General features: G+C 37.0%; 2 protein-coding genes and 1 long non-coding RNA gene across 3 annotated transcripts; 1 reads left to right on the top strand and 2 right to left on the bottom strand.

Annotated features, from left to right (window-relative positions):
* Positions 1 to 703: 703 nt before the first annotated feature.
* On the top strand, positions 704 to 22,097 carry LOC127168165 (uncharacterized). The gene is made up of 3 exons (XR_007828083.1): positions 704 to 833; positions 21,312 to 21,426; positions 21,963 to 22,097. It is a non-coding gene; the product is annotated as an uncharacterized LOC127168165 (long non-coding RNA).
* Positions 5,306 to 16,913, bottom strand: LOC127168164 (heterogeneous nuclear ribonucleoprotein C). Its single transcript, XM_051114759.1, is given in 11 exon segments — positions 5,306 to 6,878; positions 6,958 to 7,076; positions 7,157 to 7,270; positions 9,943 to 10,013; positions 10,015 to 10,107; positions 10,253 to 10,300; positions 10,408 to 10,480; positions 11,597 to 11,862; positions 13,370 to 13,414; positions 14,876 to 14,909; positions 16,770 to 16,913. Coding segments are annotated over 9 exon segments (888 nt in total). The 5' UTR covers positions 13,375 to 13,414; positions 14,876 to 14,909; positions 16,770 to 16,913; the 3' UTR covers positions 5,306 to 6,779.
* Positions 17,575 to 24,809, bottom strand: si:ch211-63p21.2 (FH1/FH2 domain-containing protein 1). The gene is made up of 9 exons (XM_051114758.1): positions 23,688 to 24,809; positions 22,305 to 22,448; positions 21,954 to 22,136; positions 21,542 to 21,661; positions 21,289 to 21,450; positions 19,027 to 19,256; positions 18,366 to 18,582; positions 18,071 to 18,191; positions 17,575 to 17,980 (listed from the first exon to the last, which is right to left on the bottom strand). Exons 1-9 carry the CDS (start codon positions 24,168 to 24,170, stop codon positions 17,952 to 17,954), a joined length of 1,689 nt encoding a protein of 562 aa, XP_050970715.1. The 5' UTR covers positions 24,171 to 24,809; the 3' UTR covers positions 17,575 to 17,951.
* Positions 24,810 to 25,272: the final 463 nt, after the last annotated feature.

Genomic DNA, 25,272 nt, shown 5'->3' with positions numbered 1-25,272 from the left:
TAAAAAAGTAAAATAAAATGTGAATGGAATAAATCATTAGTTTGAATAAATAAAAATAATAATACAATAAAATAAATAGCAACAATGCAAATGGAGTAAACCAGCAATATTGACAAATAAAATGACAGTAATACAAAATGATAAACAAAGATTTAAACTGCAAATGAAGCTTAATAATTAATTATTAAATTAAATAAATCTAAAATTTTAAAAAAAAGAACCGAGGTGTCTATGTATATGTGTATGTATGTAATAACAGTGATAATCGGCATACATTTATCAGTCACGCCACAGGCATGAGGCGCATCGCTCAATGTCTCAAAGCGTGACATGTAAACACTAGTCTGCTGATAGTCAGCAGTTTTTGTAGTGCCCTAGTAAGAGTTTCTCTTTGTGTCTGGTCCTCTAAAGCATCTCACGTCGCTCACGGCTCGCTTTGTTCGCTCTCATTTACATTCTACCAAGTCACCCGTAGACCAACAGCGGCACAATGCAGCCTGCAGAGGGTCACACGCAAACACACACAAAACACACACACCACACTGCACAGTCACACTTTCTAAAGATCATGTTATCCAACACCACTGAACACACAAAAACTCACACACTCGGTCAGGGACAAACACTGTCTTGGCAACAGAGCCGCGTACATGACCTTCTCAAAGAAACACACAGGTATTTCAGCACACACTGTGGACGAGCCACATTCACTGCAGCAAACCTATAAATCTCCTCACGGCCCAAACATCCTGAAGGATCTCCCATGTTGCATCAGTGCTTGTGCATTTTTCACCAGGGTGTCTGGCGGCTGTTCTTGTTGCGTTTCTGGTTTGGTGAGTACATTATGTCTGTTTGCCTGTCAGTGTGAAGAGTCTGCATGAAATGCATGTCACATCACGCATGTACTACTGTGTGTGTGTGTGTGTGTTTGCATGGACTTGTGTTTGCCTAACCGTGAGACCTGCACTTCGGCAAACAGTCAAGATTGAGTGTGATTGCAGAAAGTTGTGTAACTTTCTGTTTGGAGAAGTGTGTGGTTGTGTGTCTGACCTTTGGTTAAGCCAGTGATTGTGCAGGTGCGTTATTTGCGTTAGTAGTGTAAGTGTGTGATCGCTGTACGGTGAAGAGTGTTTGTTTTCACTTATTTTAGATTGATAGATGGAAAAGAAAAGAAAATGAAGTGATGGATGTTAAAGTAAAAGAGACAGGATAATAAAACGAAACCGACAGAGACAGAATAAAGGATGGAGAAAAGAGACATGAAGAAGGAGAGGGCGCGGAGAGAGAGAGATGACAGATCGGGTGAACGCATGAGAGGGTGAGTGTGTTCACTGCCCTGGAATGATTGTGAGCAGTGAGGCGTCAGATGTGCATTGCTGTCAGACATACACACACACACACACACAGAACGCTTCATTAATGAATATTCGTGTCCGGCTGGCGTGCCGTTCTGCCATCTGTGGCATGTTTCACGCAGTAATTGTTCTCTTCATCTTCATTTCATTGGTCCTCGTTCACTCGCTGTATCTGAAATCGAGCAGATGTGTGTCACCAATTCAATTCGTTTGATTGTTCCTGCATCCAGCCGCTTCCAAAGCGCCAGAAGAACGACACAGAGTCATTTCATTCGTTTGAAATAATCCCCATTTAATTAAATTGAACTGAGAGTTCATTTCATAGGAGTCTGTTTCACGTTGCTCAGTTTCGCTGCAGTCGAAACAGGTAGACCGAAGGACATAAAATAATATGCAAATGCAAATTCGCTTCAGTGACCCGCCATCAATGTCATTCTGTTCTCATTCTGTCAGATAACAAAGCTTATTAGATGAAATTAAAAAAAATTTAAGTAAAACAAGGAGATAAAACAACTAATCAAATAGAACAGAAGCCAAAATTTTAAAGATATTTTTACCCATAGCATATGATATTAACATTTATTGCGATACTAATTTGCCGTTAATGGGGAAGTAAATACCAAAGCCAATAGAAGATAAGTCTGCAACCTTTAGCCAAAAAAAACCACAATGGCTAAAGCTAACACTTCCGGTTTGGGAAAGGAGACCCGGGCTGCGTTCAGACCCGACAAAATGTTTTTAAATGGAAATGGTGGTGCGTTGAACAGCCTGTTCTGATGACACAAAAGTTGCAACTACGGCAGCTAAGAAGGCCATTCCTTGTGTTCTTTTTGAAGAATTTTCTAAGCCTGATGAAATCTGTAAAAATACGTGTTTAATACTGCAAAATACGCTTGATGTTACAGTCACTGCCCTTACCGTCCAGAATAAAAGAGAACATCCCAATCGAGCTGCAGCGGACACATTTGACTTTACTTGGACCCATTGTACGAACTGTCTCTTTAATACCGCGTGGTTTATATACGTTACTTCTGATTGGGCAGACCTTTTTGACACACCCACCAAACAAGAGAAAAGGTATCTCAAACCCCGTTGCACACATTTTTTATGGGCGGAGCTTATCTGGCTGAAGTATTATGGCTTTCTAGTAGCAGTCCATGGAGACATGGAATAAAAGATTTAAATAAAAAAAAAAAAAAGTAAATCTGAGTTTATATTTCTGACTTTATTCTCACGTTTCGAGTTCAATTGAGTTATAAAGTCCGAAATAGGAGGAAAAAGGATAAACTTGATTTTGTGAGAAAAAGTCAGAATTGTGAGATAAAACAAATAAATGTTATGTAAACTGTTAATAGTAATAGGTTTAAATATAACGTCATGCTGTAACTGTAGGGTGAATACAATTCCAACAGCATATGTGAATATTATGTAGACATGTTGATTAAATCAAATGTAAGCTTTAAAAGTAGAGTAATCATGGTAGTTTTCATCCATTGTCTGTCCATTTAAACATCAGCGTTTAACTATAAAATTGCGTCTTTGATGACAGTATTGTATAGAAATTATTTGCATTCCGATTCTGCCATTAAAAGGTACAAACTTTTTTTTTCTGTCTTATTTCATGGATTTTACCCATCTCCTCTTGTTACCAGTGTTTTTCTGACACCAGCTGCAAGTGACGTAACTATGATGTTTACTACTCATTGGTCTATAGGTAAAGGAATACCAAAGCCAATAGAAGGCAAGCCTGCAACCTTTAGCCAAAAAAGCGTAACGGCTAAAGCTAACGCTTCCAGTTTGGGAAAGGAGACCAGAGGCCGTATTCTTTGAATGAATGTCAATGGAGGAGAGGCTCCACTGTGCTAAACAAACAGCTTTTTAGCGAAAACAACTTATCACATTAATCAACCACCTATCACACTAAACAACACTATTTTAAGAGTTTACACCAAAAAAAAAAAAAAAAGGCCATTTTACAAGAGAAATCACTGACTTCTTGCCAAAAGTGGGATTTAGCTTACGGCACTTCCCTTTCATTCCTATGGTATCCGTAAATGGTGATTGAGTGTCGCACAACTTTGAACTGAAATTCAGTGACGTCAAGGCTGTAATGTGATTGTTATCAAGGCACACGTGATCCAAGTTGACCACTAGGCTTTCTCCAATAGTAAGTAATATAGACCCTCTCATCTCCCAATAGTAAGAAAATATTAAGAAATACTTTCCATGTTTGTTAGATCTTGAGAATAAATGTAAATAAAACTTTTTTTTGTTCGCAATTAAACTCCACGTTAAGATATCTTTCAGTTTAGGGCCTAGCTTATCGTTATTGACTTAAATCACAATTCTGATAATTTTATCATCCAGCCCAAGTTACACACGTTATATATTTGTATTCACTTAATATTTGGCACAACCCCCAAAGACATGGTGGAACTGACAGTTACAAAGTTCCATATCAGTACATTACAGTGCTGTTACGATACAGCCTTTACTGTTTGGTGTCCTCACATTTTTCTCGTTTCTCAGACTAATTTTACAATTTTTTTACACAACTGCCCTGATAGCACAGGCACATGTCAGAGACGTCTATTAGACATCTACATTCACATCTGCAAGATGTATTTTTTAGATTGTCTGCTCATCTGTAATACACCTATAGGACGTTTCCTATCAGATGTCAAATATCCGTCTATTAGATGTGTTTAAGATGTTTATGATTTAGAATTATATAAAACTGACATCTTACAGACGTCTGCCAGATGTTTGTACACAGCAGATGCATCTTGCAGATGTACGTGTGCTATCTGGGTGCTCAACCAAACACAAAATGTAAAATATTCTGAAACAAAAATCAATAAAAATATAACTGACTAATTAGATTTTTAGCCTGAAAACCTGAAGACTTGACTCACTTATACAAGTTTTAGTAAAAAGAGTCTATAAATTGTTCGAGAATAGCGTAAAACAGTGTAAAATTGTCAACCATTACCATAACAAACTTTGAACAGTTGGCATCTCTAAAGGGTTTGAAGGACTGACCACAAAATTAACATCAAGTAAAATGAAACCGAGAATAAGAAACCCAACATATACAACCAATGTTCGACCTCTAAGGCTTTCGCTGAAAACCTCAGCACATTGTGTGAATACCATGGTAATCTTTCATCTCATACCGTGGTACTGCCAGTAACATTTTGAGTTGACAGGTTCATAGACATCCTGAGGCCTAAAAGTGTTTTGAGCAGTTCGGGTTGTGTTTTAACAGGTCCTCTAATTTTGTAGCGACAGACAGATCGAGAGATGAATGCAGAAATGAATGTGAAAGACCAGGAAAACTGTCTCATAAAAAAAAAAGACTCGTTTGGACCTGTTTGTCTAAACCTAGTTTTAACCCCATTATACAGCTCACATCCTAAACAAACATTCAAGAGTATGCAACATCATTCACAGGGTTCTAAAGAAATTGGAAGAAAATTCAGTCTCATTGTTGGAGAAGCTTAAGAAAACACTTAAACTGCAAGTTTGCTACAGGCCTTAAACAATGAGATTTCATTTTGGAACACAGCAACGCAAATTTACACCAAATATATTGCATACAACATTAAAAAGCCCTAAAGAAATCACAGATGAATAGCAGTAATACAATCAACATTCAGAAACCGATTACATGAAGTGCAGCGACCGCAGGGAACACTGTTGAATGACTCAAATTAATGTGTTTCTTTTAATTAGTTCATTGAAATGAAGCAAATAGTTTTGCTAAAATGAATTAAGATATTTCAGAAAGGCATTTGATGGGACTCTCTCAACTTGTAAGGCTGCAAGCACAATTAAATGCAAAAAAAACGTTGCATTTTGTCACTTCTACATGTTGGGGAAAATAAAAGTTATTATTGGAAAAAACTGATGCAACATTTAGCTGAAGTCTTACAGTAAGAACCAACATGTCATGAACATTTGTAGTTTTATTGAAACTTATTACACAGACCAAACAAAAGACAAACAGAACAAATGAAAACAAAACTGCAACAAACACATCTTGCATCTATCAGAAGCAAACTCACCTTAGTGTCACTGTACACAAATACAAACCGACGGGTAAAATGACGTTGACTGTACAATCTGAACTTATTCTCACACATTCTGTGACCCCATATGGAATATAAAACAGTTCACTTCATTTAAACAGTATTTCTGAGAGGTTAAATAACAGAACGGGGCCACAGTGCCGCCCACTGGTCAGGACGAGTAACTACATCTATTCCCAAAAAGAGTGCTAGAGGAACATTTCTGTGCCTGAACCAACACACAGACGAGTGAATAAGTTCAGGGTTTGGAGACTAAAGTCCGTCAAGAGCTTTGGGACCCAACTGGAGAGCTATTTGAGACTGTTCTGCGCCAAACTAATCTAATTCTCTAGTACGTGTTGGGGAAGACGACGACGATGACCAACAGTGCATTTAAGATTGGAAATCTGCACAGAAGGGTCTCACAACCACAAGAATCATGAAAAGCATTGGTGAAGACAGACATTCACAGGTATTTGAGCGCATTGAGGCCGGTTTAAAGAGTGAATGACCTTAAGAATACAGCAGAACGTTCCCGAACTCCAGCCACCATTATCACCACCGTAACTCGAGTCTTTAAAAACACCAGATGAGAAGGACCTGAATGTGCCTGAAGTAGGAAATCAATTGTGTTCTAGGTTTGACAATCCAAATGGTTTGTACTGGCAGCATATGGTTGGTGCAAACCAATTAACAGGGTTAAATGTACTAATTGCACGGTAGTGTATCTTCAAGAGTTCTAATCTCCAAATACGATGCATTCTGATTGGCTCATCAATGTGTCAATCATTAAACCACCATCCCACCCAACAGACCCACTTTAGTCACTTAGGATATTGAATATTGACAAATACTGAGCTTGTCTTTTAGAGGATGGTAAGCTATGAAACTAGCTAGTATTTTTTTGTGCATCTTTGCATAACGGATCGTTTTGGTAAAATCCAATCATAGCACTTCTAAGGGGTTCCTCCTTCAAATCTAATGCAAACACATTCAAGCTATTGGGTTGCCAGTCTTAAAACAACTTGACATGGTAAATGCACTGCAAACTTGTTAAATGTCACAGCAGTGAAGATGATTTCAGTGCAATCAAAAGCATTTTCTCGATCCAAAATAAAAAAAACTCCCCCACTCAACTGTTTTTAATGCAGATTTTGATAAGAAGTAATAGATCTCAGAGTATGGTGGCTGTAGTCGAGGGTTCATGCGATTGATCATCTTAAAAGTGTCATTTTCATGATCCACGAGTCTTACTGTTTTGGACTTATAAAATAAAACTAAGTGTGCGTTAAAGGTCAGAGGATCTACTCTATATCTCACGGTGAGCATGCATGTGTGTCCGTGTGTGTCGCGTTTAAGAATGGTCTCCGTTGGCGCTGTCTCCATCATCCTCTCCTTCCTCCTGCTCACCCTCTTCTTCCTCCTCATCATCCTCCCTTCCTCGACTTTTGATCTGCGCAAACCAAAAGCGATGGGTGAGTACAAGCGAGTCGATACGCCATTTCTGATGCAGCTGTTTGTCTTTCACTCACCTCCTCTTCCTCCAGCAGGTCTCCCTCATCCTCATAGTCGTTCATTTCCGTGCTATCGCGCTCTTTCTTGCCGCTGGAGTGCTGTGGTGAGACTTCATCTGGTTTAGCGCTCTTCACCTCTGTGCAGAAACATGAGCAGAGAGTCAAAACCAGTTTTACTGGTTTCAGTCAGTCGTTTTACGGCCTGTGTGCCATGTACCTGATTTCTTGCTGTGGTCTCTCTCCATGCGCTCCAGGCTCTCCAGCAGATAGTCCACTTTGTGTTTAATCTGAGTCAGTTCCTTCTTAATGGTTTGTAGATCATCAACTCTCACTGAACACACACAGGGATATGAATGGTGGTTATTAAACATCTGAGACACAGAGTCGCCCAGATTTACACTACTGTTCAAAAGCTTGCTGGTATCTAAAAAGTGCCTTCTGCTCACCAAAGCTGCATTTATTGGATAAAAAGTACAGTGAAATTTAATATACTCATTTAAAATAGCGGTTTTCTTTGTGAATATATTGTGAAATGTGCTGTGATCAAATCTGAATTTTCATAATCATTACTCCAGTCTTCAGTGTCACATGATCCTTCAGAAATTATTCTAATACGCTCCAGTTTTTCTGATTTTACTGTGATTTTAATCAAATCCAGCTTTGATGAGCTTCATTACTACTTTCTTTTGAAAAACATTTGAGTGATGTTATGTATACATTAGAAAATCATACTTATATGGGCCATTCTACAGAACTGGTGCAAACTGCTGTCCCACATCCAAAAAAAAAACCATTAAAAAGCATTTAAGTATTCAACTCTTAGATTCTTATTAGCTTAATATATGTGACCCTGAATGCCAAAAATCATCAGAAAAGAAATCAAACAAAAAAGAAATTAAGTAAAGATCATGTTCCATGAAGATATTTTGTAAATGTCCTACTTTAAATATATAAAAACTTAATTTTTGATTAGTAATATGCATTGCTAAGAACTTCATTCGGACAACTTTAAAGGTGATTTTCTCAATATTTAGATTTTTTGCACCCTCAGATTCCAGATTTTCAAGTAGTTGTATCTCAGCCAAATATTGTCCTATTCTAACAAAACATACATCAATGGAATTTAGGAATGCATCTTATTTTTACAGCTTTCAAATGGTGTATTAATCTCAGTTTTGAAAAACTGACCCTTATGACTGATTTTGTGGTCTGGGGTCACACATATACATATATATATATATATATATATATATATATATATATATATAAATAAAATCATCATTTATTGGGTAATTTGAATTGGGAGGTGGATGTCCCAAACCCTAACCCTTAAATTTCAAACTGATATTGAAATAATTTTTGTATTTTTTTTTTTTTCGTTGTAGTTTTTAAAAGTATCTTTCGGAGTCTTTTAAAAAGTGAAGCTCAAAAGAAAAAAATAAAAATAAAAATAAAAATAATAATAATAATAATAATAATAATAATAATAAAAGCAATATTACATTTTATTTGTAAATTATGAAACTATGCTAAAAAAGTTTCCATGTCACTACTGAAACAGTACGTTTTAGTCTATTGGCCGAGACTGATTTTAACTAAACCCATAAATTTATGATCAGGAAATACTCCCGTGTTCCCCTCTCTCATAGCTACACGTTGTGAGTAGATGGGTCTCATCATTTTGAGTTAAATGTGTTCAAAAGTCTGAAAAATGTGTGTGTAACTTTAAGGAATGTCACTACCGAACGCTTTTTTCTGCACAATGTTTTGGGAGTTCTTCCATAAAATGTAGTTTTTATATGTATAATACTGTTCAGAACTGTGCTAGCTAACCATGTGCCGATTAGCATCTTCGAACGAGGTTCAAAAGCATCTAAAATGGTCATTGCCGAACAGTGTTGGGGGTAAAGCATTACAAGTAACGCGAGTTATGTAATATTATTACTTTTTCCAAGTAACTAGTAAAGTAACGCATTACTTTTTAATTGACAAGAAAATATCTGAGTTACTTTTTTTAAAAAAGTAACGCCAGTTACTTTTCCCCCCATTTATTTATTAAAAAATGATTAAAAACTGTGAAATTCAACTCAGAATATGATGCAAACCTGCAATAATTAAATATGTTAAATAATACAAATATCCTTTATGCTTTTAATCCCATTTTATTAACCAGTGTCTTTGCTGCCGACCTTTGATGAACCAATTCAACCATACTAATAAGCAAAAATTACTCAATATAATCTAACATTTGTTTTCCTTTTTTTATTGCTGAGGAGTTCATTCTACTGTACAGACGCAAATTTACTTTTCTCGAAGCCTGAGGCTTTTGGTGTGAAAAGGCTTCTACATTTCAAATAGAACTTTCTTATATTAAAGTAACGCAAAAGTAAAGTAACACATTGCTTTCCATAAAAAAAGTAACTAAGTAACGTAGTTAGTTACTTTTTTAGGGATTAACTCAATATTACTTTTAAAAGTAACTTTCCCCAACACTGTTGCCGAAACATTTGGTGGAGTTTCGGTGGTGACATCTTTGTTTTTTGGATGTTATCCCATAGAATTGTCACTACCCAAACAGTTACTACTGAAACGTCATCATTGTTTCAGTAGTGACAAAAGGGAACACAATCTAAATTATTAACTAAGATGTTATAATAGTTTTCAAACTAATGAATCCTTAAGTTTGAAATTAGTATGATCAGCCTTTTGCCTTTTACAAAGTAAAAATTGGACTCAAAATACAGCAAATCTCAAAAATTACACTTGAAATATTGTTAACAGTTTAATTATGGATTTACCTCTGAAAAAAAAAAATTCTTTGTAAATATATTGTTTTTGCTATTTTATAATCTAGATGTAAGCAAAGTCTTAAGTCAATATAACTCTTCTAAATAAATTATTATTACTCTGTAGAATGGCTCATATATTATTTGAAATGTATTTTTTTTTGTAGCAAATATAGGAAATGAAATATTACACAAAACAACAAAAAGTGTGCCTCACTGGTACGGGACGTGCGCTGGCTGCTCTTGGAGGAGAAGCTGCTCTTGGTCCTACGGCTGCCGCCGCCGCCCGCCGCTCACACTCACACGTGCCCGCTTGGAGGGAATCACCGCCCGCGAGAGAGGAGGGGGAGGAGGGGGAACACGCGACGGGTACGAGTACATCCTGAAAACACACGCTCAGATTAACACACGTTCCAGAAATCATGCAATCCCAGTTCAGACAGACATTAAAAGCCCTTCATGAATAATATTATCAAAAAGACCTCTTTACAAAGCATTTGATGAGAGACTATGTAAGGAGAGCTCACCTGTCGTAGTAATCTCTCTGAAAGTCATAGTCCAGATCAAATGAAGAACTGTTGGAGGAGAAAGCAATTAAAGAATTAACAGTGGTTAAAAAATAAATAAATAAATAAAAAATACACGTATATAAAAAGCTAGAACAAAAATATGAAATGCAAACCTGTACATATCTCCAGCAGAGCGTTTGATAGTCTTTGATCGATGCGGTTTTGGCTCACCGGCCAGATTAATATCTGAAAAAGCAGAAAGATTGAACACAGACATTAAAAAAAATAATAATAATAATAAAAATAAAAATAAATCAATATGTGGCCTAGTGGTTACGAGACGAGTCACTTTGTATAAAAGCATCTGCTAAATGAATAAAATGGAAAAACAAAAGCTCATGCATAAGCAGGTATCTTAAGGCATCTTAATCCTTAAACATTTCTTAGAAAAAAAAAAAAAAAAGGATCACCCAAGCATTGAAATGGCCAAATGTATGAGTGTAGGCCACAAAAACAGCAACGCAATATTGAAAATTCTGGATTTTTTTTCAGCTGCGACTGAGTTAAGGCCACACCAAATTAGAGAAATCATGCAGAAATTTCCTGATCACATTTTCCCTCCTTTTTTCCTGTCCCCTCTCCACTATCCACATCAGGCTAAATATTGCAACAACATATCAAGATTACATTTCACCCCAAATGATTAAAATAAATAAAATAATATAAATAAATTGAAATTTACTGACATTTAAGATTAAGATTGTTTTTGCATTGTGACTATAATGTTTTTTTACCTAACATAAATGTGTTTTCCATGACATTGCACTAATGAGAATTTATGTATAAAACACTTATTTTAAGCAAAAATAATTACTTATTCTTTAGATTTTTGGTGAACACATTTCTGACAGGTTTTATGAGATAACCAAAGACTGTATAACAAAGTGGTTCACTCTTATTACCATGAACGGAAGAAAGTGGAATGCGAAACATGACAGAATAACTCCCGCCTTCTAAATTAAACAGCCAATCACCCTTTGGTTAAGTCATTACATCACTGCAGCTGCATCACAGCTGGACCAATTTGAAATATACGCTTTTCTAACTTAATTTGAGGATAAGACAACATTTATGAGAAAGTTCATGTCAGATTTAGTCATTTTTGAGATTTCAGTTTTTCCCAATTTAAGTAGATCATTCATGCCTGAAAATGTTCCAAATATGGCCACCAAGTACAATGACTTTGGATTAACTTAAATAAGACTACTAATATCCTCACATAACAAAAGATAAGAAATGAACCTGACATCTACAATGACCTGCATCAATAAGCTCTCCACAGTGGGATGCTACTCTACTTACCTAGCACCTGTCCCACGATCATCCTCCCATCCTCACCGGCGACCGCCGCTCTGGCGTTCCTCTCGTTAGCGTACTGGACAAAGGCGAAGCCTTTGTGCACGGAGCAGCCCACGATCTTCCCGTACTTACTGAAGATGGCCTCCACGTCAGCCTTGGTCACCAACATGGTGTTGAGGTTCCCGATGAAGACGCGGGAGTTCAGGGAACGTGGATCCGTCTTGTTGGTGACGTTGCTGGCCATCAGGCTGCTGGTTGTGGGGGAATGACTGGGCAAAAAGAGAGGAATAGAGGGGATGCAGAAGATTGACAGAGACAGGAAGGACAAATGAGAAATTAGCAGGTCAGTAAACGCATTACTAGCCTCAGTAGCTATGGTTTCCATCCAAAGTTGTCAAGTTAACTTAAAATTGATCATCGCATTAATCGTTTGCAAATAAAGCACCGTTTCCATTCCGTGTGTTCAAGGCAGTAAAACCATCACTTTCTGGGAAATTGGTGCAATATATCCATAAAAATGGATGTTGCTGCAAATGCCGCAGACGAAACTCAATAACAATTGCTGCCGTGTAATCTCGGCCTGATGTGTGGGAATGCAATCGTTTAGACAGTTTTAGAAGGTAAATACACCAAATTATTTTGACTGCAGACTTTGTGCAGCCATTTCAGAATGGCTAAAACAACATTTAGTTTTGATTGGTCCTCTGGTTAGTCCAGTTGTCCAATTCGATGATCCATTTTTAATGTGAATCAAAGAATTGTTTGTTAAATGCATTTCTGTTGGAGTTCTTGTGCACAGCTTTTAATTGGATTAAACAAAAAAAAAAAAGATCCTCCTCAATTGAGTGCATATGGATTTTTTTTTTTTTTTTAAATGTGCGTGCAACTTTTATGTGATATCTCAATTAGCATAAATACCCATGGATGGAAACATGGCTAGTGAGACAGGACTCATTCTGGAAATCTCAAGTCAACATGAAACCCTATTAGCTTTCATAATAACATTTACCGCTGAATCACTTATAACGTAAATATGGCCAATTTTGGTTTCATGTTGACTTTCTTGCAGTTTAAAATAGAACCACATGAAGATTACAGCCCGGATCAATATTTAAACATTTTCAATTCCACTATGATGAATATTACCAGAGAACAAGACATTTAAGTGAAGAACGAACGTTAAGATATACAGTTTGTAACAATCAAAATAAACATGTTTAATTTTAAATCAGCTATTTTGTTTAAAGTCAGAGCCACAGCAGTCCTATATGAAACTTTCCTGTGCTATAATGTGCATAGATGGGCGTGTATGTTGTAGTTTTATGCAGTTTGTCAGTCAAATGTGCTGCAGGGGACGGCGTTCGCATCTGCATGAACCAGTGCTGGGCCGTTAATGTGATAATGTATGGCCTCCTAAGATATCACACATGCAAACTAAAATGCAAAAGTGAAACAAATCTCCTGCAGCATTCAAGCTTAAATATAGAGGCGCTATAGTGTCACTTTCCTTTATTTATGGGTTTGACAGAGTAAAATGGGTGGGTTAACAGTGGATTTACTGAGGAAAATGTATGTGGTTCGGTGTGTGAGGATTGTTTTCTGTGCTTACTACACATTTGAGGGGTAAACTGGTATGTTTGAGCTGGACTGGGCAGTGTTTTGGCAGTATTTTGGACGCGTTTGGGACCTGCGGCTACATGACCGCCACACAACGTGCACATTGAGATATTTAAGTGTGCTGAGGGGGATGTTGGGGGTTGAATAGTCAGAACTCACTCCATTCTGTCTGTAATTCAGGTCGAGTCGTCTGTCTGCCTGATTCTGTTGGAGAGAAGAGGGTTGTTATTGGACACCGTTGAGCTGCTGCTCAGCAGTGCATTGTGGGTGAAGGTCGTACTGCGTGGGTGGGTGATGTAACCCACCGCACTTTCACGGACATCACACCAATCTTAACACTTCCCCAAGGTCAAACAAGCAGTCTAGTGTTCGGATGCTGCCACCCGGTGGTTGGTACATACAACTTGAGGCAAAGAAAATGAAATCCAGACAGATAGCCCAAGTGAAACAGAACAGCCATGTCACCATAACATCATATAACCCGCTCAATGTCTCATAATCCCTAACTAAAACCCTTGAAAGGAAAAATCTCCAAATGTGTCAAATAGTGACGTTTCCCAGTCATGTGACGCAATCAAATCCTAATGGAAAAAAATAAATAAATAAATAAAAATCTCACACCACCGCCAAGAGATAAAAAAAAAAAAAAAAGGACTATTAAAAGACGCCCTTGGCACAGCTTAAGATGCACCATTAAGTCAGCATTAAAGCTGAACAAAAAGATGAATATCAGTGTGTCTAAAGGAAATTTCAGCTTTATGGGGATGAAAGCAGGTGAAACCCTCACTACAGGCCAATTACAGAGCAAGTCAGATGTCTATGTAAATTAAAATCTCCAAATCTCCTCTGGCACCATGATAGATAGCAGAACAATAAACAGAAAAATTAAGGAAAATCAGGTCCTTTACGTTTATATAATTGGTAATCATTCACACAATAACAGCTACCTTTGCTTGAGCAATTTAAGGATTAGTCAAGCCTATTTCATTATCTCAATATTTCAATTGTGCAGCATTAATTTATAAGGTCAAGACCAAATTATGTTAGTTATCATTGTTTACACCCTTGCCAACTGAAGATTCAATGGTGCAAATATGGGTATGTTAGAATAATGTGAATTATAGTTCATGGGAAATCAATACGTTTTAAATGTGAAAATTAGATGTTTGTCCTTGAGATTGTCTACAACAATCTATCACGGCTAGATGAAGACTCATCTTTGGACTCATCTAGTATCCGTTTGTACAGGTAAAGTGCATTTAAATGGCATGTAATAAACTAACAGACATGAAATTATAATTGTCCTGTATATTACACCACCATTAATCCAAAAAAAAGGCTAGACCTTATGATCAAAGTTTGGGATTCTCTGCAGGAGTGATTTAGCAAAATGCAGCACGTCTTTGAACGTTAAAAGCCTCTGAAACCTGTGGTTTAGTGTTCTGCTGTCCTGTTTTCTTAAGCTGATTCAGACTATGAACGTTTCTAAATGCACTAAAGAAAAAGTCTACAAACTCTTTAAAAATGTATTCGTTACTCTACGGCAGTTTTAAAGGTGATGGAAGTAACTGAAGGCTACAAAAAGCAAACGGGAGTCTAGTCTGCATAAAACACTTTTCAGGAAGATTGGTGCGGAAGTGGAGAATAAAAGAAAAACCAACTTACGGATTGACGTGGGTCAAAAAAGCTGCCTCAAAAACTACAAAAAAAGCAAAATGAATAAAATCAGAAATGAACATCTTTTAGCTCACTAAAGCAGGGAAAATGTTTTTTACAACTGAGTGCGTTAAGGTTGACAGACCTGAAATCTTCATGATAGGACAAATATTTCTGATGACAAATTTGGTGTAAAATGTAGACATGAGAATAGAAGTGTGACCTGCATGACTTTAAAGAGCAAAATGTGTGTTGTATACAAAAGTAGCAGCATCAGCATGTGGTGTTTAGTCTAGACCAGGGTTTCCCAAAACGTGGGCCGCATATTTTGCAATGCGACAAAATTGGATCACTTCACATTGGACCATCTCATTAAACAACTCCGTTCACACTATAGCCGTAGTGATGCTGTGTTTTGCAGGTTAAAATGGGAATCATCGTACATTCAAATTGCAACACTTACTTGTGGTGTAGAAGTAATGAGAGAAACACACAATCCTCCTTATATCATATAGTCAAATGTTTGCTTTTTTGGTAAAGAAATTGTAAGACTACTCATAAAACATTAAAAAAGGTGGATAGGTTAGTTATTCATAACCAGTATCTTGGCATGTGATTATGTTTGGGAACCCATGATCTACACATACATTACCGTTAAAAACAAAACTGGTCTTAATAGATTTTAGTTGAAATATGATCCTGATGTGTGCCTATTGGGGAAGTGTGAGGGGGAACATGATTTGGTGCATTTCACATATTCACATGCGATACACATTTACTGAAAACAAAATAAGAAACACTTATGTATTCTATATCAACCACAGAAAACAGCAAAATTAAACCTTTCTAATGTGAAACTGCATTGAAAATACTGTTCAGGGCTTATATGAATCAGTCAGTGTTTGGGGGGAGGGGGCATAAATATAATTTTCATTTCTTCAAGACATTCCACAAGACAATCAGAATAGCTTTAAGAGTTGAACTTTTGGATCACATACAAATAAGATGGTATTTTGAACACATACTACATGGGGGCAGTTGAGCACTTCAGCGAAGGCAGTGATATTGTCTTTGGCCCACTGGGCCTTCTTCAAACATTCATTTAATATTAATGCAACCAGCTCAATTCAACATTCTTGATGTACTTTTAATGGAAAGATTGACCGTTTACATGATTTTGCACAGACCTGGGGTGCAAATGTAAAAAGTGTTAAATGGTCCATGCACAGATATAAGTTATTGCATCAGACAGAAAACGTGTTTTCTCAGTCCATTAAAAGTGCCGAGGCATAACTCGAAACCCGCAAAAACGTCGCCTGAAAAATCAATCGACACAATTCCGACTGGAACGCAACGACCCTTAAAAAAATAAGAGCAAAAATAACGCCCAAATAATCGTATTAAAAAAGACAAGCTCAGTCCAAATGTCTACAGCCGAATAAAAATAGTCTACTCGTGTAGGGAAAAACAGTCTGTCATGTTAAAAATGGACGTAAAACGCTTTTATATTCTGAATCCTGGACATGGAGGGAAAAACGACCCCATCTTGAAAACACAACCACCGGTCCATATGAGACATTTCCTCCACATTAACTTAAAAAAATAAAAAAAAAAAAAAAAAATAAAACAAACCATCTGCTCTAGCAGTAGTCCTGCAAAAATGGGGTGAAAAATAACTCCTACTTTGAAAAATAAAATAAAAATCGTGCGGTCCTCTCAAAGCATATATGTTTTTTACTGCTCTACCACGGCATCACAAAATGTACGCCACCAAAGCCAAGCAGAAAATGACCAGAAAAATGCATTAAAAATAAAAAAAAACACAAAAAATTCTCCAAAGATAGTTCAAAGTCAGTCAAAAATAAAAAAAGTGACAAAAAATCTCTCGAATCAAAATACTCACCGGGAGTTTAAGACTAAAAATGATTAAAATTCGGTGCTGTACTGTTTTGTGGATACAGTCCGTACCAGCTCGTTCAGTAGACACCGACCAACAGACGAATGCATGAAATGGCGTCGCGCAAATACGCACTGGAAACAAGCCCCGCCCCACTATATGTATCCTCAAATCCCATTGGCTACATTTCAACGCGCTGGAGAATAACACGACACTGATTGGTGGATTTACACGTCATTCTTTTGTACGCCTTTCTTTTTAAACAAAGGCCCCGTTTGATTGGTGAATGCAGGATTTGGTTAGCATCTCCTTAAATTCCTCAGGGTGCTAATCGCTTTACAAAAGCTTTTCATCCAGTGTATGCATTTAACAGGCCTCAACAACGTTCTTTACGAAACGGTTGATTATAGAAACTCCTTCTTTTAACGAAATAGTTATTCTTACTACATCAAAATGTGGTAAATTGCCATGTCATTAAAGATAAAAAAAAATAATTGTAGAAAAGTTCCGAAAACACTGTAGGAAATAATATATTCACTTTTAACAGTTTTATATAATGAACAATAACTGGTGTGCTACGGTATTTTGATATTGAATAGTTTCTGTAAACCACTGCACAAAACATTTAATACATAAACTTAACTAAGAAAGTTAATAAACGGTTACTTTTAACACAAAGCCATTAAAACATCATTGCTAGTCACAATACCATTGATGAACTGAATTTATTGGAAATTCTGAATCATTACAGGAAATTACGGCAAGCAGAATGCTAAAAAGAGTTTATTAGTTTATACCACTGTACCGTAAATGTAATGTAAAACATATAAACAAAGTAAGCAAAGGCAAGTCAGGCGATGATGTCACAATATATGGGGTAAGTAGTCACAATGGAAACACAATGGGTTTGTCAGCAATCTTTAAACATAAAAACAATCACGAAACACAAAACAATTTATGAAAAGCATCAATTCAAAATGCGAAATCACTGCTTTTGACTCCAAACCTTACAGTTACCGAGATTGATGACAACTTCCCATGTGACAAATTGCTAGCTTGCCAACAATTTAAAAAAAATTGCCAAAAAAAAAAAAAATGCTACTTCAAGTTTTCTTCCATAATCAAAAATGTAGTTGACAAGCTTAAGATGTCAACGAGCTACACTTGTAGAGGAATAAAGATTGTAGTTCACCACTTCAGCTTTCGGGAGTGACAACCTGCAACGAAACAATTCTTAGTATTTGTAAATATCTTCCATTTTGATTTGAATGCAACTAAAGGATGTGGCAACATTTATAATAGTCTACCTTTCTTGTCACTCGTCTTGCTGCGTTGTCGTGGAAGAGTGAAGTCAAAGTGGAAAGATGATGATGATGATGATTCAGGAGTCTTCAAAACCTCTTCAAGTTTCACCTGCTCCTGATTCTCCTACAGTGAAAGAAAGTCTTAATTCATTATGTAACTTCCCACTTTTTTAAAAGAAAGATTCCCTTGGATTCCTTTTTTCTTGCATAAAATGAACCTTGGATGAAATTAGCTATATATATATATATATATATATATATTAGAGGCCCTTATTTGTAAAAAGTGCCATTAACTTACATGAGATAGGCTTTGCAGGAATCTGGTTTTGAGTTTAGGTGTGTTTTGACTCTGCTTCTCCCTCTCTTTCTCCTGTCTCTCGTTCTGTTGAAGGATAGCATTGCGAGTGGCTCTGTACTCCAGAGCGAAGTCACTGACAATCTTACAAAACATCTCTGCACTCGTTTCTCTCACCATGGTACGCGAGTAACCGAGGAAGAGCAGGAATGAGTGGAATCTGAGTAGAAGGAAAAACGAAAAATGGGCATTATTTGACATTTTGTAGATTGAAACACTAAGTATTACATTCATTGGTAACTGCCAGCATGGTCAGATGAAATGATATTAAATAAATTAATCAACTATACCAATCAAGAGTTTTGAAAAAGTGGATTGAATGTTCCATGACCTTAAACATGTATTGATCTAAATTTATTAAATGCTTTAAATTAGATTTAAAATCTGGATATAAAAAATCTAAATAACACTTAAGCATACCTCATGAATTTATGTTTTAGATTTTATGTTTTTTGGATATTATATCTAGGCTATATATTTTTGTCAAAAGGTTACAAACAGATAAAGCTACCTGAGAGCAAAATAACGATTTGCATGTGGTTCAGATCAAAAGTTTCAATGACGATGCCTGTGTTGGCATTTTGTGGTAACTAACTCGTTTTACCTGTTGATGACTCTGCGGTGAACGGCTCGTAGCACCTTCAACCTCTCCTCACAGTCTTTCAGAAACTGGGTGAGCCGCTGGTGGAGCAGTGCCTCTTCTCCACCCTCCTCTTTTCTTCCTCCACCTTTCTTCTTCTTTCCATCCTTCTCAAGTAGTCGGAGTTGATCCCAGGATGCTTTGCAAAGGGATTCAAGCTGCGAGAGATTCAGCTGCACTTGTGTGTAGTCACACTAGACGCCAGCGTGTGAATGTTTATCAGCGACGGGAAAAGAGGGATAAAGACGAGAGAAGGAAACATGTTCAAAACAAATAACAGGATATAAGTTAACTGGATATTTTCCAAACATCTGGATTAACTTACAAAAAGATTATTTTAAGTCAAAACTCTTCTCCTCATGTATTTAGTACTTTCCATTATTTAGAATTACACAATCATCAAAACTAAACAGAAAATAATAAAGTAATGAAATTTGAGCTTCTTGTCTAGATTCTTCTGTTCACTTTGTGTGTTCTCTCAGCCAAGTTTGAGATAAATACAAAGTAAAATTCCTGGGTCAAGGATGTTGACTGTTGAGTGAGCGAGTCAGTGGACTAACTGATCGATTCACTGCGTGAAGGTTTAAACTGTGAAGTCAAGCATGAGCTCGAAACTGTTCCGTGAATTGACCGACTCATTTAAAAATAACCCGGCTCTTAAGAGTCATTTTTCAAGAATCGGACTGCACGTTAGCTGATCGCCGTTGTGTTCAGAAGACATGGCGGTCCGATAAAAGGCCTATGTCTCTCGCATTGTGTGTGGTTTCGATAACATACAGAAATGGGAATAAGAGCTGTGTTAACTTAAGTTTTAAAATCTAGTCAGTGTCTTCTACAGTCGCTTCCATCAGTTTTCGCAACTCATTTGCTCTGCTTTCTGCGGCAACTTCCGCCTTGATTAAACAGTCACCATTTTTGATACTTACTGTACATCGCTGATATTGTGGTACTCAACATTGGTTACTTGCAGATTTCCATACAGTCCAATGGTAAGCTAATGTATGAACAGGGCAATTTCGGACTCACTAAACACTACAGTATGGCCCTCCCTGGTGAAAAAAAACAGCATATGCTGGTAGGTATGCTTTGATGCTGGTTTAAATTGGTCCTTTGCTGGTTTAAGCTGGTCCTTTGCTGGTTTATGCTGGTCATGTTGCTGGTCAAGGATCAGCATAAACCAGCAAAGGACCAGCTTAAACCAGCACCAAAACATACCTAACCAGCATATGCTGTTTTTTTATCACCAGGGCTGTTACTACTTTTTTCAAAATGTTATGTATGCAACCTGAGGTAATATCAGATTTTAACATCTTGGTCATTGTTTTATTAAACTGCCAAAAGTAAATGTATTTACACTGATACGCATCTTTACATCTGAATTAAAATGGCATATGACATATTTATAGGAGAGCGTAGGGAACAAACTAATGTGGGGTTAAAGTATTTCCACACATGCGAGCATAACCAAATTTAACCCATTTACTAGTTACCATGTCAACAGTATATAGAGAAAAATGTGCCAAAATTCAAAAATCTTTTGAAGATATGCTGAACATTTATTTTACCATAGTAAAAGTACATTTCTGGCTGAAGTAAATTTGTCATCTCAGTTTTTAGTATACATTTAAAAGGAGACAAATCTGCTATTATTTTAACCTCCAATCTGTTATTTATCATTTTAGATAATTTTTTTTAAATACTTTTCTAACTAGCAGAAGACACTAACCAGTTAATAATTTTATTTTATTGACAAAATGTTTGAGTTTGTCTTATTTATTTTTTCATTAGATCAGATAACATTTTAAGCTGTCATATGGTCATGTTACAATGTGCCCTTCACATTACAATGTACCCCACATGCAGGGCATGTTGTCGCATTCCACTTCCATTCTTTTAAATGGTAAATAACGAATAAAAAAAAAAAAAGTATACACTGTAATTATGAAACAAAGCAACATATTTGTAATAGACAAGTGTGAAATTAATGTGGATAAAAAATGATACTCAGAACCCCACTTGGATTTACACAAACTGAGAAATTCAAAAAGTGTTAGGTTGTGCCATGCGCTCCCCTACGTAACTGGATGAAGTAAACGTACAAAGAGTGTGCAGCAAACTGCTATTTGAAACGTTTTCAATGCAAATTAATTCTCATACTTTTTTAAATAGTAGTTCATATTTAATGCATGCTGCACAATATGCTTAGTTCACAACACAGCCTCATACCTTGCTGGCTTTTGTGACAGCAGTGATGTCGGAGTACAGATCAGAGGATTGTGGGTAAAGCTGGAGCAATAACACGCATACGTGATGAAGGAGTGGCTGCCGGCCGTGTGTGTCTTTCACCTGAGAGAGCTTGCCCAGGTAACTCAACTCAAACCCCTTCGCCTATAAAAAAAATAAAAACAGACACACACACACCATCATGCAACATGTGAGACAAGTGTGGCTGCGCACATCTTTCGACAGTCATTCTCACCTTACAGCCATTCAAAAAGTTGCCGATGGCCAGCACAGTCGCAAGTATGCAGCGGAACGTCTGATTGGCCGCTAGCTGCTCCATGGCAAGCTTTAGATGAAAGAGAGGCTCTGCGATTTCCTGTTTACAGACACATATGCATAGCATGGAACAAAAGTTGCACAAAAACAAACATTACAAATGACCAGACATGAAAACAGCAGATCAATTCTCCCACCATCAGTTTATTTATTTATCTTAGATGATTCTTTTTTACATCTTGCCAAGCACGTACATAAGTTTGCATTTTCAGGCCCACTAAATGCTGTTATGGTGGTTTGTATACAGTTGCTAGGAAATTGCTGTAAAAGTTTCAGTTTACACTGCAAGCACTACTCAGATTTTCTTAAGAAATGTGACTTTTCTCTCTTACTCTCTCTAGTGTGTCGTGGTCCAGAGTGAAGGCCCAGAGCTGCAGTCTGGCGCTCAAATGAGGAACGTTGCCCAGGGTCAGGAGACACTGCTCTGCAGGGCCCAGAGGTGAACGCGGGGCCTGAGCTTTTGCCTCCTTTATTAGATTCAGCTCCTCTTCAGTGGGAACCAGCATCTGCAACCTCTGAGCCACAGGAAAGAGGAAATAATATAAGTGAACACTTTTCATAGCAGACTCCGTAATGCCACTGTTGCAGTAATGTGTCATATGTGTTAGTGAAGGGTTTTAGTCATACATGTAGATTTTAAATTCATGTCGACTTTTAAGTGAACAGTGCTGTGGGGAACACACCTGGATGTCTTCTCTGTCTAGTACAGTGTTGTCCATGCTGCATATGGCAGGAGGAAGCAGGTGAACAGGTGGCAGACTGCTCAGAGCTATAGTGATGATGTTACTGCGCTTTACACCCAATACAGATACACACGGCTGCTTTTGCTGCAGAGAGGATTAGAAAAAATGATGTGGAGTACAAATGCTGAAAAATGTCATACTTATTAGCGATTGTATCCAGTGCTCTTTTGTTTTCTGTTTTATGAAGTATACAGTTTTATGAAAGTACATTCCAACTACTGTATGAAAAAAATGCATATTTAATTATTACTTTAAATGTCATAATTATGAGATAAAAAGTCAAAAATATGACGAAAGTCATATTACAACTTTAAAATTCGTAATTATGATTAAAAAATACAACATACTAAGTCAAAAGAAAAACAAGGAGAAAATGGCAAATATAATGTCTTAATTTTGAATTTTAAAGTCATAAGATCAGACTTTTGTCTTATAATTGACATTTTATGTCATACTTTTGACTATATATATATATATATATATATATATATATATATATATATATATTCTGACTTATTATAATTTTGACATGATTTAGACTTAAATTCATAATTTTTACTTTTCAATATCATAATTTCAACTTTTAATATTTTTTGACATAAAGTCATAATTATGACTAAAATTCTTAATTATGATGTAAAAAGTAAAAATTACACAATAATAAGTCAAAATAAAAAGGAGAAAAAGGCAAATGTGATTTTAATTTTTTTGTCTCATAATTGACATTTTATGTCATTATTTTGTCTTGTACTTATAATTTTGACATGATTATGACTTTTAAAGTCAGAATATTTAATTTTTTATCTCATAATTGACTTTTTTTTATCTATGTCAACTTTTTATTTCTTAATTACGACTCATAATTATGACTTAAAAAGTCTGAATTTTTACTTTTCATCTTATAATTATGACTTTTAAAGTTATGATTTGTCAAAATATGTATTCTGGGGGCTTCCATACCATTTCAGTGTCAGAAACTTCTGCAAACAATTGAATGTGTAAGTGAACTGTTTGAATCAACGTGGCTTGAGAAGAGTTTTAGACCATTTTTAAACCCGTTTGACCAATTAGATCAAAAGAGTTGTTCATTCTTGCATCTGGCATGGCTAGTTCTGATTCTAAGCAGTTAAATAAATAAATAAACAAACACAGGACTTGATTGCTGAAATATTATCAAAGAAAATTATTCTTAGGCTAATAATCTTCACTGACATATAAGAATGTATCAGTATTATTTTATTGGGGTGGCAGAATTTAGACGGCCTAGCGATGGCCCTGTGTTCACTACTGGTTGTCTAAGAACATTAAACATTGAACTCTTACCTGTCGTCCCTCCTTTAGACTGCAGAGGGTGCTGTTGTTGCTGCTTTTGCTCTCAAACAGGTATTCCAGTCTGTTAGTGTCTAGCTGAACCGGTTCCAGACCGGCCCAGATCGACTGAAGCCCAAAGCGGCCCACTCTCGGCACAGGCTGCAGACTCGACAGTGCGCTCCAGTGGAGTCTCAGGGTACGACGGCCTGATGGCCGTAGCGACTCGCTGGCTAAAGGCAAGGGCGGGGCCAAAGGGGGAGGAGGTGGGGGAATGGGTGAAGCTGCAATCTGATTGGCTGAAGTTTGAGAGGAGTCTTCATCAGTGCTGTCCAGCTCAAGATCCTCATCATCCCATAGGTCGGAGAAGTCAAGAGCATTGAGGCGGAGCAGAGGGGTGTGTTTTACGAGGGAAGACCAGGAGGTGTTGAGAAGAGAAGATTCGGCTTGTTTCATTGAAAATTCTTCGTGAATTACTTTGGAGGAAAGTAAATACATGTGCAAAATGCTTGTGTGGTAAACCTTGATCTTTTTTTCTCCAAATAAACAGAGTGACCAAATTTCCAGTCGGAATATACTTCAGAGTTTAACAGGAATAGCTTAGCCTACCTCATTAAAAATGAACAGTGTCCATTCATAGTTGCATCACAAACGTGCAGAAGAACATACAGCTCATCCAATGTTTCTCTTGCTGTAATAAAATTCCCCAAAATGACTTGCACTTTGAAGTTTCAGGAAACCGGCTACTGAAAATAATCCATCAAGATGGTCCATATGGACCATTAAGAACATGCAGGAAAATATGCAGCACAATCTTTGCAGCTCTAAGAATCTTCACTGTAGCTTCAGGCATCAAATTCAGTCAACACTGAGTTGACATTGAACTTCTACAACATCTGTCTGATGGCTCACATTAGAGAGCTTGTTTATGTTATGAAGAGCACCTATGGATGTCAGATGTTCTCTCACACTTGGTTGAGGTTTGCATCCTTCAGGCTTGATGCTGCAGTATTTCAGAGTCTCTCGAGTGAATCTCCAGGTGTAGTTGTTGCGTTTTAAAATGCTACAAGCGGTCAAATGCTTTAGAATCCGTTCAGTGGCCAGTTTTTGTCAGAGAGACGTGACAGTCCGTCTACGTCCCAGACGTTATGAGGGGTCGTTTAGACAGAAAAGAGTGTGTTTGTTTGAGTATTTATTTGAGTTGCGCCCTTTCCCTTAATTTCCTTATCTCGCCAGCATCTCCTGTTTATATCGCTGCTACTGTACACACAGCTTCACTATCTCTCTGCCTCCACCCTTTTGCTCTCTTTCAGTCTCTCCCGTGCTCTCAATTTTCCCAGGTTATAACGACATCCCTTTTTACTCCTTTGAGAGTCAGTCCATGCTGGCACTGGGATTGCATGTAGTTTTTGATCATACAGTCTTGCTAAGTCAATCATTACTATAACTATTACTCATGCATGACAGTTCGGGATCTAAACAACCCTACAAGTATTAAAGTTCAGCATGAATTATGTCTTGTGCTGGTACTTTACTAAGTGATCAGATCCATCTGCTGGACTATAAAACTTGTGAAACAATCCTACAGATGCACTGAAGG

Source organism: Labeo rohita, chromosome 7, assembly GCF_022985175.1.
Source record: "Labeo rohita strain BAU-BD-2019 chromosome 7, IGBB_LRoh.1.0, whole genome shotgun sequence".
In the NCBI taxonomy this organism is placed as follows: Eukaryota; Metazoa; Chordata; class Actinopteri; order Cypriniformes; family Cyprinidae; genus Labeo; species Labeo rohita.
Note: the sequence above shows the minus strand (reverse complement) of the source record. Positions and strands in the feature narration are given on the sequence as shown.

Bases quoted from the DNA above. Each gene is read 5' to 3' on its own strand.
- si:ch211-63p21.2 (XM_051114758.1), bottom strand. From the start codon at position 24,170: ATGTATTTACTTTCCTCCAAAGTAATTCACGAAGAATTTTCAATGAAA. The intron at 18,583-19,026 runs GTAAAACGAGTT...CCTTCTACTCAG, and splicing joins CACCGCAGAGTCATCAACAG to ATTCCACTCATTCCTGCTCT. The intron at 17,981-18,070 runs GTAGACTATTAT...GTTTCGTTGCAG, and splicing joins CAAGACGAGTGACAAGAAAG to GTTGTCACTCCCGAAAGCTG.